The sequence below is a fragment of the Nomascus leucogenys genome, chromosome 12 (assembly GCF_006542625.1).
Source record: "Nomascus leucogenys isolate Asia chromosome 12, Asia_NLE_v1, whole genome shotgun sequence".
NCBI classification, from domain to species: Eukaryota; Metazoa; Chordata; class Mammalia; order Primates; family Hylobatidae; genus Nomascus; species Nomascus leucogenys.
This window is the reverse complement of record NC_044392.1, coordinates 22,905,861-22,921,164: the sequence shown is the minus strand read 5'-3', so window position 1 is coordinate 22,921,164 and position 15,304 is coordinate 22,905,861. Positions and strand designations below refer to the sequence as shown.

The following is a 15,304-nucleotide window of genomic DNA, read 5'->3' as shown; positions in this document are numbered from 1 at the left end:
GGGAAAAAGAATCTGGAGATTTGGGTAGGAGGAAGCAGAAAATTGAGGAGGACTGTATACTGTGAAAGGCAGGTTTCACCCTTGCCCTGGAATAATGGGAGTACTGGATGGGAAACCAAATCAGAATCCTGGATGTTGACCCTTTATTGAAACTGAAACATAAAGCAGAGGCTTAGTAATAGTTCAGTATAAGGGAGACTGTTTACTAGAAACCAGCTTTCATGATCATACCATGTGAACTTGATAATCAGACATAACCTTGGTTTTCTTAATATATTACCCCGCTAGAGGTAGATTTATTCCCAGAGTTTGGGGACAATGCCAGGGTAGAACATGTAAGTTCTGTTGTGCACCAAAACAACTTAGTGTAAACACAGTGGGTACTCTAAAGACAGTTCTCAGCAATGAAGGTAATATATGCTGGAACACTACCAGTTGCCAAGATTGTACTTGTTAGTCTAAATTTTCTTGTATTCATGTTGTTTCTTTTTCATCCCTCTCCCCCATTTTTTTTTAAATCTTCAGAAACTGTATGAGCTGAATAACCTTCATGCACTTATGGCAGTGGTTTCTGGCCTACAGAGTGCCCCAATTTTCAGGTTGACTAAAACATGGGCGGTGAGTAATATTCTTCAGTTAATGAAAGGTTAGACTTCCTGTGGAAAGGAAAGATATATTCATTTCCTTTGTAATTCTTATTAAAGTTAATATAATGATAATAAGGATTTTTAAATTGCTTTGTACTCTATTCTTTGATTCCTACATTTTTTCTCCTTAAGCAGTGCACTGGGTATAAGGTAATTTTTGGATAAAGCTTGGTGCTTAGTTTTTGCTCCTTAGAGAATCATTTTTGTTGAAACACTTTCAGTGTCTTTGACAACATAGTGTTTAATATTCAACTGATGGGAAGGTATGAATACAAAAAAATTGCATTTAATCGTAAAGCTTATGCTTTTGGAAAGTTTGAGGCATATCTAAATCATAGGTTTCAAAAAAAAATTTTACTGATTTCAATTTCCGTTATTTTTTAGTGAGTAAATCTTTTTTTCTTAGGAATAATGGAAAACTTGATGATTAACATGGAATTATTTGCTGTTGCTGCACATGCTGATATTATGTTAATCATATTTGGTTCTATTACTTATACAAGATCAGAGTATGAATTTTGACCTCTGCAAATTTGTGTATTTTCATATTTGAATAACATAATATTCAATCTTTTCAGTTATTTTTCATTTATATTTTATATAAGTAAAATTTTATATTCAATTAAATTTATATTCAATACTATTATTTAATGTTAAAGAGCAAGGATTTTGTTTAGAGTCTATTACATTTTGTACAAAGGATCAATGTGTTTTTAAGGTTCTGTGCTAAAATCATGACTGATTTTAAAACTTTTTTTATTACTAAAATATTACTGTTTTTAATTAACAAAGTGCTGATTTTGCTTTTTATAGTATCCGAAGAGACAGATGTTTCCCATGAAAACCAGTGTAGATTTCTATATTGGAAAAACATTAGTATGGAAAAGCTTATGATCCTTTTTATGTTTCTTTTTTCTTTTTTATAGAAACACCTGGATATGAAGGGTTTTCTTTAAAAGTTCTTTTTAATAATTATGGCCTTATTGTCTTTTCTTAAAATTTGAATTTCATGGAGGAATGGAAATGATTATAAATATACAGTTATGAATTATATCTTTAAAGTTTTAGGGAAAAGAATTATACTCTGAAAAAAAAAATTCTATTTTTATTTTTTGCACCCAGGCTGGAGTGTAGCATGATCATAGCTTACTGCAGCCCCCAACTCCTGGGCTCAGAGGATCCTCCAGCCTCAGCCTCCCAAGTAACTGGACTACAGGCACATGCCACCATGCCCAACTAATTTTTTAAAAAGTTTTTATAATGATGGGATCTCACTGTGTTGTCCTTGCTGTTTTTGAACGCCTGACCTCAAGTGATCCTCCCGCCTTAGCCCTCAAAGTGCTGGGATTATAGGCATGAGCCATTACGCCCAGTCCTATACTTTTATTTATGATTTGGTTTAGTAATGAGGTAGATTTTGCTGAAATTAATTTTTATTTTCATTGCCTCCCTTATGTATTTGCGTGGAAAATAATAATTTTTATTTGGTAACAGCTTCATTATTTATCTCAATAAAACTTTTGATGGTTTGTATTTTAAAATATTTCATACTGCGCTATGCACTCTGTAATTGCTTGACATATAATAGTGAATGATCTAGACAAAGTTCCATTTTCATACAGCTAACATTCTACTGGGGAAAAATAAATTACAAATAAGTAAATGACAACAATAAATGCCCTGAAGAAAAGTAGGAAGGCAGGACAGTACTGTGTTATGTAACATGGTAAGAGAATCGTTGATAAATGACAGTTCAGTAGAGATCTGGAGGAATTGAGGGAACCATTTATTTGGATATCTGGGAGAAGAGCATTCCAAGTAGAGGTAATAACAAGTAAAAAGGCTCAGATACATTCAAATGGCAGAGTGGTCAGTGTTGACAGTAGAATAAGCTAGGAAGGTACCCGGTTGTAGGAGATGATTTCAAAGAGGTGGCATGAATCAGATAATGGAGGTGCTGTTTACTCATATTCAGAGAGGTATAGAGAAGGACCATTGTGGGCTGGGGTTCTATTTTACACATACTGTGTTTGAGTTGGGTAGTAAACATCCATGTGAAATGTAAGGTCAGACTTAGATGTACAAGTTTAAGGGAGTGGTTGGGGCTAGAGAGAGATTGTTATAATCATCAATGTAAACTATTTGAAGCTAGATGGGATTACCTAAGGAGGGAGCATAGATGAAAAGCCCTGGGAACCTCCGGATTCCCAAGTAGAGATCGGAAAAATGAGGAGAAATCAACAAAGGAAATTGGGGGTAGGACACATTTTTCACAGTCAGGCAAAGAAAATGTTTCAATAAAAATTGATCACCTTTGTCAAATGCTACTAATAATTTGAATAAGGTGCAAAGTTTGAGATGACCTGACAGTTGGAAAGGATTGGTGACCTCAGGAAGAGTGATTTCAGTAGAGAAGTGGGATGAAAAACTGACAGGAGTTGAGAGAATGGTGATGAAGAAGTGGGACAGCAAGTATAGAGAATGCTTTTAGGAGTTTTACTGTAAAGGACTGCAGTGTGGTTTGCAGAGAAATATGGTACCTGGAAGGGAATGTGAGACCAAAGACTCATTGTGTTTTGTTTTGTTTTTGGAAATGGCATCAATGGCAATATGTTTTATGTTGGTGGCAATAATCTAGTAGAACTAAAAAAATGACAAGAGAATGAGGGATTACACCAGTGATATACTTGATGAGATGACAGAGAATTAGATCTAGTACTCTAGTGTATCAGTAAGAGTTTATCCATTTTAGGCCAGGTGCGGTGGTGGCTCATGCCTGTAATCCTAGCACTTTGGGAGGCCAAGTCGGGCGGATCATGAGGTCAGGAGATCCAGACCATCCTGGCTGAAACGGTGAAACCCCGTCTCTACTAAAAATACAAAAAAATTAGCCAGGCGTGGTGATGGGCGCCTGTAGTCCCAGCTACTCGAGAGTCTGAGGCAGGAGAATGGCGTGAACCCAGGAGGCGGAGCTTGCAGTGAGCCGAGATCGCACCACTGCACTCCAGCCTGTGCGACAGAGCAAGACTCTGTCTCGAAAAAAAAAAAAAAAAAAAATAGTTTATCCATTTTAACAGCAGGGAAGGGAACACATTTAGTTACAGATGCAGGTAAGTTGGTAGATTTCATGGTGGGATTCTTAGTTCTTCTGATTGTTTTGTTTCCTCAGACATAAAAAAGCAAGGTCTTTAGTTAAGGTGATATGGGAGAGGTGTTGGAGATTTGAAGAAAGAAGAGAGGATATAAAAGTCATCTGGAGAGTGTGAGAGTGCGTTAACTAAGAAAACGTAATAGGTTTGATAGACCTTAGGTAGGATCCATCTGCTTAAGACTTTTTTTTATCATGAATTTAAAGTAAAACCAGTCAGCAGAGTTATGTATTCCCCAGCCAGGTTCAGATATTCAGCATAAGCTTTCAATAGTGCCAAGAGTTGTGTTTAACCAGAGCTGGGATTTTTCAAGGCTTTTGTACCAGAGGGGTTAAGGGTAGCACAAGAGGTGAAAGACGGAAAATATGAGAGTTGTTTTATTGACAGATGAGGAAACTAAACCAAGTAAAAGGAGGGAGATAATGAACAGTGAAAAGGTAGGCTGGTCACTGGTTTGGAAGCCACAGTGGAGTCAAATAATCACTGGATTCAGAATGAGAAAGGAAGTGCAGGCTGAGGGTGGTAGAAGATAAGATCATTGGAGCAGAAGTCCAGAAACTAAGAAACCAGAGTACTGGGAGTATTATTTCCATGAAATGGCAATCACCAAGATTTATGGTAAGAATAATTTTGGTTCATGGATTTTTTTTCTCCAACTACCAAAATCTTCAAGATATAGGGGAAAAATGACTTGTAGATCTATAAATGACAGTAACGTAAGTGTTGTAATCTAGGATTCTCTTGTTTAATATGGTAGCCATTAGCTACATGTGGCTATTAAATTTAAATCATTAAAATAAAATAAAATATTTAGTTCCTTGATCCTACTAGCCACATTGCAAGTGCTCAGTAGTCACATGTGGCTAGTGGCTATCATATTAGACAGCACAGGCATAGATTTTCACCATCACACAAAATTCTGTTGGACAGCACTTATCCTAGTGCCTTCAACTTAATAGAAGCTGGAGGATTTTAGGGAGCAGGGTGAGATAATGAGCTGGAAGAAATTGTGAAGAGTAAGGAGCAAAGATTACACCTAACCTACCTCCAGGCATATGTTACAAGGTTTATAAGAAAAAAAGGGGAATGCTTAGAGAAAATGTTAAGGATAGGGATTTTGCAGAGGATGGACCATGAATTCAAGAGGATACAGTTGGAAAGGTTTAGGATGGTTTTGTTTTGTTTTGTTTTAACCGATAAGGGGAATCTACCAAAAAGACAACAACATTCTATATAGGGAAAATATTAGGAGCATTTTCTTTAACATCAAGGAAAAGGATGCACAATTTCACTGTTGTATTCAACATACAGTTGCTATTGTTTATGTTTTAATGTTCATAACAGCATTATTCACATAGTCAAAAGGTAGAAACAACCCAAACATCTAACAGTGGATGAATGGACAAAATGCATTATATACATACAATGGAATATTCATCTCCCTTTAAAAGCAATGAAATCCTGATACATGCTGCACCATGAATAAACCTTCAGACATTATGCTAAGTGAAATAAGCCAGATACAAAAGAACAAATACTGTATAATTCCTATAATTCCACTTATATGAGGTACCTAGAGTAATCAAATTCATACAAACAGAATCTAGATTGATGGTTGCCAGGGATGGGGAGAAATGGGATTTGGGAGTTATTATTCAATGGATATGGAGTTTCATTTTGAGAAGATGAAAAAGTTTTGGATATGGATGTTGGTGATATCCTTGAAATGTCCACCTGAAAATGGTTAATTGTATGTTACATATATATTTTACCACAGTTTTTAAAAAATAGGTTTACTTAAAGTGGTTGAATATATGAACAATGCAAAATCGGCTATATTTGAAACAACAAGTATTATTTAAAAGGACATCATTTACAATATCAACAAAAACAAAATATCAAACAATAAGTGGAATAAAATGTGTAAGACCTATATGCAGAAAGTCATAAAACTTTACAGGAAGTCATTAAAAAAGAACTAAATAGAGGGAGCAATAGCCCATGTTCATGAGTAGAACTATTTAGAGTTCTAACAGGTTTCTGAAACTGTAAAATAAACTGAATGTTACTAAATAAATGAATTTAGTAACATTCCAAGATACAAAATCATCATACAGAAATCAGTTGCATTTCTATACATTAATAACGAACTATCTGAAAAATTAAGTTTAACCAAGGAGGTGAAAAATCTATACACAGAAAACTGTAAAACATTAATGAAAGAAATTGAATAAGATACAAATAAATGGAAGGATATCCTGTGTTTGTGCATTGGAAGAATTCATATTGTTAAAATGTCCATACAGCCCAAAGCAATCTACAGATTCAGTGCAGTCACTATCGAAATTTCAATGACATTTATCACAGAAATAGAAAAAAAAATTCTAAAATTCACATGGAATCACAAAAATCTCAGAACAGCCAAAGCAATCTTGAGCAACAACAAAGCTAGAGACATCATACTCTCTGATTTTAAAATACACTGTGAAGCTATAGTAATCAAAATATTATGGTTAGCATAAAATGGACATGTAGACCAATGGAGCAAAATAAAGAGCCCAGAAATAAATACACACATTTACAGTCAATTGATCTTCAACGAAGATAACAAGAACACACAGTGGGGAAATGGTAGTTTCTTCAATAAATTGTGTCGGAAAAACTGGATGTCCGCATGCAAAAGAATGAAACTGGACCCTTATCTCATACCATCTGCAAAAATGAACTCAAAATATACTTAGTACTTAAACATGAGACCTGAAACTGTAAAACTACTAGAAGAAAACACAGGGGAAAAGCTTCTTGACCTTGGATCTGGACAATAATTTTTTGGCTATGACCCCAAAAGTACAGGCAACGAAAGCAAAAATATACAAAATGGGATTGCATCAAACTAAAAAGCTTTTGTACAGCAAAGGGGACAGTCTATAGAATGGGAGAAGATATTTGCAAATAATACATCTGATAAGAGGTTAATATCCAAAATACAGTCATGTATGGCTTAACAATGAGGATACCTTCTGAGAAATGTGTTGTTCGGTGATTTTGTTGTTCGGACATCATAGAGTGTAATCACACAAACCTAGATGGCATAGCCTACAATACACCTAGACTATATGGTACAGCCTATTGCTTCTAGACTACAAACCTATACACCATGTTACTATACTGAGTAGGCAGTTATAACACGGTGGTATTTGTATATTTAAACATGGAAACAGCACAGTAAAAAATACAATATTATAATCTTATGGGACCACTGTTGTATATGCAGTTTGTTCTTGACTGACATGTCATTTTGCAGCACATGACTGTATAAGGAACTCAGACAATGTGATAACAAGAAAACAACCCAATTAAAAAATGGGCAAAGGATCTGAATAGACATTTCTCAAAAGAAAACATACCCATGTCCCACAGGTATATCAAAAGGTGCTCAACATCGCTAATCATCAGGGCAATGCAAATCAAAACCACATAATATATCATCTCACACCTGTTAGAATAGCTATTATCAAAAAGTCAAAAGATAGCAAGCATTGGTAAAGATGTGGAGAAAAGGGAACTGTTGTACAGTGTTGGTGGGAATGTAAATTGGTACAGTCATGGAAAACAGTATGGAGATTCCCCCCAAAATAATAATAGAACAATTATATGATCCAGCAGTCCCGTTTCTGAGTATGTGTCCAGAGAAATTGAAATTGATATGTCAAAGAGATACCTGCACTCCTATGTTCATTGCAGCATTATTCACAATAGCCAGGATATGGAACCAATCTAAATGTCCATCAGCAGATGAATGGATAAAGAAAATGTGGTTTATATACACAATGGAATACTATTCAGCCTTACATTTACAACAGCACAGATGAATTTAGAGATCATTATCCTCAGTGAAATAAGCTAGATATAGAAAGACAAATGCTACTGCACAATTTCACTTATCTGTGAAATCTTACCAGGCCGAACTCATAGAAGCAAAAAGTAGAAGGATGGTTGCTGAGGGGCAGGGGAAATGTTGGGTCAGTAGGTACAAAGTTTCAGTTATGTAGAACAGGGGTCCCCAAACCCCAGGCTGCTGACCAGTACTGGTCCGTGGCCTGTTAGGAACCAGGCCACAGCAGGAGGTGGGCAGCAGGCAAGTGAGCATTACTGCATGAGGTCCATCTCCTGTCAGATCAGTGGCAGCATTAGATTCTCATAGGTACGTGAACCCTGTTGTGAACTGTGCATGTGAAGGATCTAGGTTGTGTGCTTCTTATGAGAATCTAATGCCTGATGATCTGAGGTGGAACAGTTTCATCCCAAAACCTTTCCCCATTCATGTTCATGGAAAAATTGTCTTCCACAAAACTGGTCACTGGTGCCAAAAAGGTTAGGGACCACTAATGGAGAGAGAGTAAGTTCTTGAGATCTAACATACAGCATGAGGACTATAGTTGACTATAGTTAATAAGACTATATTGTATACTTGAACTTTTCTAAGAGAGTGGATCTTTTTTTAATTTTATTTATTATTTATTTTTATTTTTATTTTTTTGAGATGGAGTCTCGCTCTGTCACCCAGGCTGTAGCGCAGTGGCGCAATCTTGGCTCACTGCGATCTCCACTTCCCAGGCCCAAGTGACTGTCCTGCCTCAGCCTCCTGAGTAGCTGGAATTACAGGCGCCCACCATCTTGCCCAGCTAATTTTTGTATTTTTAGTAGAGATGGCATTTTGCCTTGTTGGCCAGGCTGGTCTCGAACTCCTGACCTCAAGTGATCTGCCTGCCTTGGCCTCCCAAAGTGCTAGGATTACAAGCTTGAGCCACTGTGTCCAGCCTAAGAGAGTGAATCTTAAATGTTCTTACCATACAAATACATAAGAAGTAACCAACTTTGTGAGATGGATATGTTAATTAGTTTGATAGCTTGATAATAGGTTCATTTTATATATATGTGTATTAAAACATGTATACCTCAAGTATATGCAATTTAAATTTGTCAATTATACCCCAGTACTGCTGGTGGAAGATTGATTGTAAAATTTATATGGAAATTTGAAGGTTCAGGAATAGCTGAAGAAGACAATGGGAACTGGGGACATAAGCACTTGCCCTAACAGATGTCAGGATATACTATATTCTTTGGACAGTGTGTGATTCCTGCAGTTTTAGACATATCTACCAATGAAACAGAATGAAGAACCCAGAAACACCTCCTTGTTTTTACAGGATTCTGATACGTGTATGACAGAGATGGCATTGTAAGTTGGTAAAGAAATGAGGGGCTGTTTATTAATTGGAGCTGCAAAATAGGTCACCAGTTTGGGGGAAAAACTGAAATCAGGCCCCTTGCACCATTTACAAAAATCCTTGTGAGATGACTCAAGGGCTTAAATGTGAAATGAAAAACTTCAGTTTTTTAGAAGGAAAAATACATGTGAATATCTCTCTGGTTTGGCATGAATAGATTTCTGGCTTGGGATAAGTAAGGATTTTTTAGATAAGATACAGAAAGCTCCAACAATGAAAAAAAAGATAATAAATTTTGTCATGTTAAGAATTTCTCTTCATCAAAAGATACCTTAAAATGGAAAAGAGGATGCAGTGGGGGGAAGATATGTGCAACAGTTGTCCAACTAGAATGTGTCCAACACAAGAATTTGCATCCAGAACTCTTAACAACGAAAAAAGAAAAAAATAGAAAAATTAACATTATAAAGGTATTTTGTAGAGGAGAGGATACACATAGAAGCAGTGAAAATGAATGAACTATAGCTTCCCACAGTTTCATGGATGAAGCTTTAATATCACAATGTTATATGAACGAAGTAATTGCCAAAGACTAAAAATGAAATAAAAGTTAAAATGAAATAAAGTTTGCCAAAAATGAAATAAAATTTGAGGGGAATAATAAACAGAACATTCAGAGTAGTGGTTACTGGTTACCTCTTAAAGGCATTCAAGGCAATTGGATGGAAGGTGAGTCATGTGTATTCGTTAGAAAGTTTAAATCTGTTTAACAAAACCATACCAGGCTCTAATGATAATTGAGTGTCACAAACAAAAGATTATAATTAATCTGCACACCTGGTCTAAGATGAAGTATTCATTTATGCAGTTGCACACATTCATACGTATTGTGTGAAGATACAAATCAAGGTGATAAGGAATAATCTGGGAGTTTGTATTTCCTGGGGTGACTGACATAGGCAGGCATTCATCTAGGTTTTCCCCCGAAACAGATTGTGGTGGTAAGGTGGTGTCAGATACCTGGTCACGAACATCTAGAATTCTGTGGGTCTCCTCCTTCATTAATACCAATGAAAGTGTGAAGAGCCTTGCCCCCATTTGTCATGCTCTTGGTGCAAAGGACATGTGGAGGTAGAACACTGTGAAGTATTTTGTCCCCCCACCACCACCACCAGCGGCTTTTGGAGGGGAAAATACAGTAAAGTGACTTTATAAATATAACATTATCAAAAGAAGATTTGAAAAGAAGAAAGAAAAGTCTTCTCAGTTAATAGAGCTTCTGAGCTATCATTTAGGAAATACCTATATTAACATCTAATTAGTTCTTTACAATCATATTCTTCCTCTAGTCTTCTGGAAACAAGTCTCTCCTACCACAACTCAGATTGAATTCTATTTATCTGATTATTGATTTATTATGAAAATTACAAAATCATGTTATTTTTTATGTATTAGACCATATAGTTTGTTACAGCAGTTCTGTGTTTCAGCTGTGGCAAGATTAGTTACGAGTTCTAAGTAATTTGTTTCTCCTGATATTGTACCAAAGTTTTTGAATGATTGACTTAGGGGGAAAAAAAGAGCAGGTTTATCATTATTCCTATGTCACATAACTATATTTTGCATATCCAGATACTTCCTTAAGTGGGAAAGAGATAGATATACAGGCAGCAAGCTAACATTTGCACTTCTAATCTTGAGATTGCTAATCAAGTATCTTGAAAGTGGAGTAAGAGAAAATTGTAAAACCGCTGTTTTAGACCATGGAATATCCATCTAAAACATTAAAGCAAAGGACCCTTTAACATTGTATTTTAAAGAGGGAGCGATACTGTTGAGACATTTTTCTAATAGAGATTATCTGAAGATAATCTGCATCTTTGAGCCTCTTAACAATAGATCCCAACTGTACTACTTATAATACTAGAAAGAGTAGTGGATTAGGTGTCAGAATACTCTTATCTCCAGAACTAGACTATGAGATCCTGAAAAACAAGGACATACATCTTTGTGAGTGAGTGGGTGACAGAGAGTATTATATTCCGCTGCTTGCTAACCTTGTGATCTCAGTCTCCTCATCTCTAAAATAATACTCATACTTTTTTGTTAATCTCATAGGAAAATTGGGTGAGACTTACATAGGTGGAAATGTTTTGCATGCTGTAAAACAACACCAATATTTTAATATGAAATAAAGTGAAATCTTATGTAGTAATGAAATAGAAACTTCATATGTCTAAATAAAAAAAAAAAAAATTTTCCAGTCTTTGGAATGATTTGAAAAACTATTTCCTGAACCTTTTGGTGAACACCATTGTGGGTGGCTGACTTTGCTTTTTTTTTTTTTTTTTTTGACTCCCCTTGATTATTTACATTGATCTCAAAGGGCACTTACTACAAATCTGCCTCTAAAGCGTCTTACAACAGTAGCTTTTAGTTATGTTGTATGTGATATAGCACTGATCAAAGAGAAGAAAATATCAGAAATCCAAAAATGTAGGAATTACAGGATTTTACAGTTATTAGGACTAGCCATGACTAGATTCCTCAAGAAAAAGTGTTAATCGCAAACTTTGGTGTTTATTTCTTAATGATTATGCAAGAATGATGTTTATCTTTGAGGTGGCAAGGGACAGTTCATTAAAATACTTGGACATTTGAGCTAAATATGAATGCATAATTTTCTAAAATTAGGAAGGTGATTAATAAAAATTGATTAATTTAAAATAGTAAACACAAAAATATTATAATTTATTAGTTAATTTTATGAACATACAAAAGATATCTTATAAATAATGAATTTGGATTATTAATAGACAAATCTGATTTTGTCTTATTTATATACTACCAAGATATAATTAAAGAAGATATAACTTTGAAATTAAAATCCATATTCACAGTAAATACAACTTCAGTTCAGGTCTTTGCTACAATAAAATGAGATTTGTAAATAACTTAGGTTTTTCTGTTTGTTTTTTAGTTATTAAGTCGAAAAGACAAAACTACCTTTGAAAAATTAGAATATGTAATGAGTAAAGAAGATAACTACAAAAGACTCAGAGACTATATAAGTAGCTTAAAGATGACACCTTGCATTCCCTATTTAGGTGAGTTATGTTACTGTGTGTTTTTTGTTTCTAGTTGTTACTCTTCCTTAATCAGTAATTTATGTGAAATTCAAGGTATTTTTTAAATGTTTGTATCTTTTAAATAAATTACTTCAAGATTGGTAAGCTGAAAAAAATGACTAAAGATAGTTGTTACCCTATTACCTGGAATGTATTTTCATATTAGATTAGCCTTTTGCCCTCAAGGTTTTTCATAGACTATTATGTTTTCTTAGAGTAGGACCATATAGTAAAACAATATTTTTTAGCTGTTTTAGTAATGTTTTTAAAGAATATAATAGTTTGTAATGATGTTTAATACATTAAGGAAATTGATCAAAGTCCTTATATAGTGAGGAGATATTTTAGTGTGAATTCTAAAGTAGTCTCAATGTATATTGGTATTGTTGTTTACCTGAATGAAATGAGTTGATTCACTGTGGCAATTGAGCTTCGTGCTGAGACAGTTCTGTATTTCGCATCTCATCTAATTAAGAATTTATCTCTTTATTATATATCTTATAGTGCTTATAAATTCAAGAAGTATTTAACCAGTAACATTATAAGATTATTTTTAACAAAATATGAGTAATGCTTTGTTAGGTGTTTGAATGAAAAGAAGACCCAAATAAGTTGTTCTTTTAAATAGGTATGTAAATCAAACATAAGGAAAATACATGATACATACCTAGCATACATTAAAATGAATCGATTTGATTCTATGTAGAGAGTAATCAAATGATGAAGATTTGGTGCTTTCTGGTCCTCCCCAACCCCCTAGATTTTGTGTTTGATGAAATTACTCACACTAAATTTCAAGATAGCTATTTCTGAGAGTGATTACAGTGTCACCTTGAAGTGTTTACAGTCCCAGTGACTAGAAGACAAAGAAGGGACAAAGGCAGTTGATACATGCCCATTTAGCTACTATAGAACATCAACCTTAGTTTCCCAGAGAAGAGTTTAACTCTTTAGAATATTGTGGGGCACCCTAGAACTGCAGAGAATGGGGACCTATTGTGTACCTTGTGTTGAAGGCAGAATATCCCTAAGCACAGTAGAGTTAGTGGCCACTGCATCCCAGAATATTTTGTCCTGTTTCTTTGATAAACAACTTAGGACCATAGTAAGCATGACTCTTCTCAGAGAGGCTCTAAGCTGGATATTAGGAGAAAGACATTCTGTATGTGCTTTACATTTTTGTGTTGTTGCTGTCATTGTTTGTTTTGTTTTGTTTTGTTTGTTTTTTGAGACAGCCTCACTCTGTTTCCCAGGCTGGAGCGCAGAGGTGCGATCTCTGCTCGCTGCAGCCTCTGCCTTCCAAGTTCAAGTGATTCTCCTGCTTCAGCCTCCCGAGTAGCTGGGATTACAGGCACGCACCACCATGCCCAGCTAATTTTTGTATTTTTAGTAGAGATGGGGTTTCGCCATGTTGGCCAGGCTGGTCTTGAACTCCTGGCCTCAAGTGATCCGCCCATCTCAGTCTCCCAAAGTGCTGGGATTATAGGCATGAGCCATCACACCCAGCGTGGTGCTCTGTGTTTTACCATAGCCTTGGCTGTGCCCATACTTGCAAATATAATTCGAGGAGAGAAGGAATAGGGAATTTTTTCAAAAATAATACCTTCACAATTCAGAAGAATGTGTCCTTTTTATAGTGTGAAGAACATTAGACTGATAATTGGCAATCCTCAATTCCACAATGACTCTACAGTCCTTATTTTTCAAGTAATTGAATTTTCTTCTTTGAGCCTTGTTCTCTGTACCTAGAAATAGCATGCATAGGACTAGAATCATGTTCTCCTTAAGGCTGGATGGGAGCATTGTGATACCTTCTTTTTTTTTTTTCTTTTTTTTTTTTTTTGCGACAGAGTCTCGCTCTGTTGTCCAGGCTAGAGTGCAGTGGCACAGTCTCAGCTCACTGCAACCTCCGCCTCCTGGGTTCAAGTGATTCTCCTGCCTCAGCCTCCCAAGTAGCTGGGATTACAGGCATGCACCACCACGTCCAGCTAATTTTTGTATTTTTAGTCGAGACGGGGTTTCACCATATTGGCCAGGCTAGTCTTGAATTCCTGACCTCAAGTTGTCTGCCCACCTCAGCCTCCCAAATTGCTGGGATTATAGGCATGAGCGATCGCACCCAGCTGTAGTGATGTCTTCTAATTAACTTATTTTACTATCGAGAAAACCAAGATCCAGAAAGGTAGAAAAGACCTGGCTCATAGTCCTAAGACCTAGTTACTGACAGATCTGCATTCTGAAGTCTTAACCTAGAGAGATCCAGTTATACCTGCTGAACTCTCATTTTAAAATTTACCAATTTTATGATTGCTTTCTTTTTCTCATTGAAATATGTTTTTCTCAAACTAAATTTCATAATTTGTATCTTCTGGAAAAGAAAATTGAGATTATTTTCCATTCAAAATGAGAAAATAAGATAATAGGAATCCTTATGCTGTGATTTCTAGTTGGGGACCTTCTTGTACTCTTGGACCTTCCTGACATTTTTCCACAGTGGAGACATCAGTACAGGATTGAAGCTGTGTGCATCTGTATATGTGCTCAGGTATACTCATGCACTCTCATGAACACAGAGAGAAAGTTGGGGAAGAAAGCACTAGCCAAGTTGGAGTTCAGTGGAATCAGGAAAGGTTTTCTAGTGGAGAATATACCTCTTCTGTCTCAGCCCTTGACCTGAAACAAAGAGTAATCATACCTGCGGGTTAAAGCAAATGCAGAAAATGTTGAGGTACAGATGTTAATTTGGAGAAAATATTACAAGCATTGTTTTTCTTGTATCTTCCATTTTTCCTGTCATCTCCAATGACTCCTTCTTTTTTCAGTTCCCTTTCATTTTATATGTTCTCATGATATAGGATCTTACGTTTCACTCTCGCCATGTAGTTCTGCTTCACTTTATACTTAAGCTAATTTAAAAGTATCCTATTCTTGTTGTCACCTTTTTCTCCATCTTCACTCTCCAGCAATTTTCCTAACAAGGTCACTAGTGACTTCCTGGTTGAAACATTTAATAGATGTTTCTCAAGCCCCATCTTAATTGTGTGAGGGTTGGTGTCAGTTATTTCTCCTCTTTGAAATTCACCACAAGTAGCACCAGTCTTTCTTGGTTTCCTTTCTACATTTCTGGTTTTGTTTTCTTAGCTGCT

General features: G+C 35.7%; 1 protein-coding gene across 2 annotated transcripts in view; it reads left to right on the top strand.

The window, feature by feature from the left end:
• RALGPS2 (Ral GEF with PH domain and SH3 binding motif 2) overlaps nt 1–15,304 on the top strand; it is a 203,225-nt gene that overhangs the window by 98,489 nt on the left and 89,432 nt on the right. For both annotated transcript variants that reach the window (XM_030823929.1, XM_030823930.1), the window contains 2 exons: nt 526–618; nt 12,011–12,137. In XM_030823929.1, coding sequence (XP_030679789.1) covers nt 526–618; nt 12,011–12,137 — 220 coding nt within the window. The remainder of the gene's footprint in view (nt 1–525; nt 619–12,010; nt 12,138–15,304) is intronic.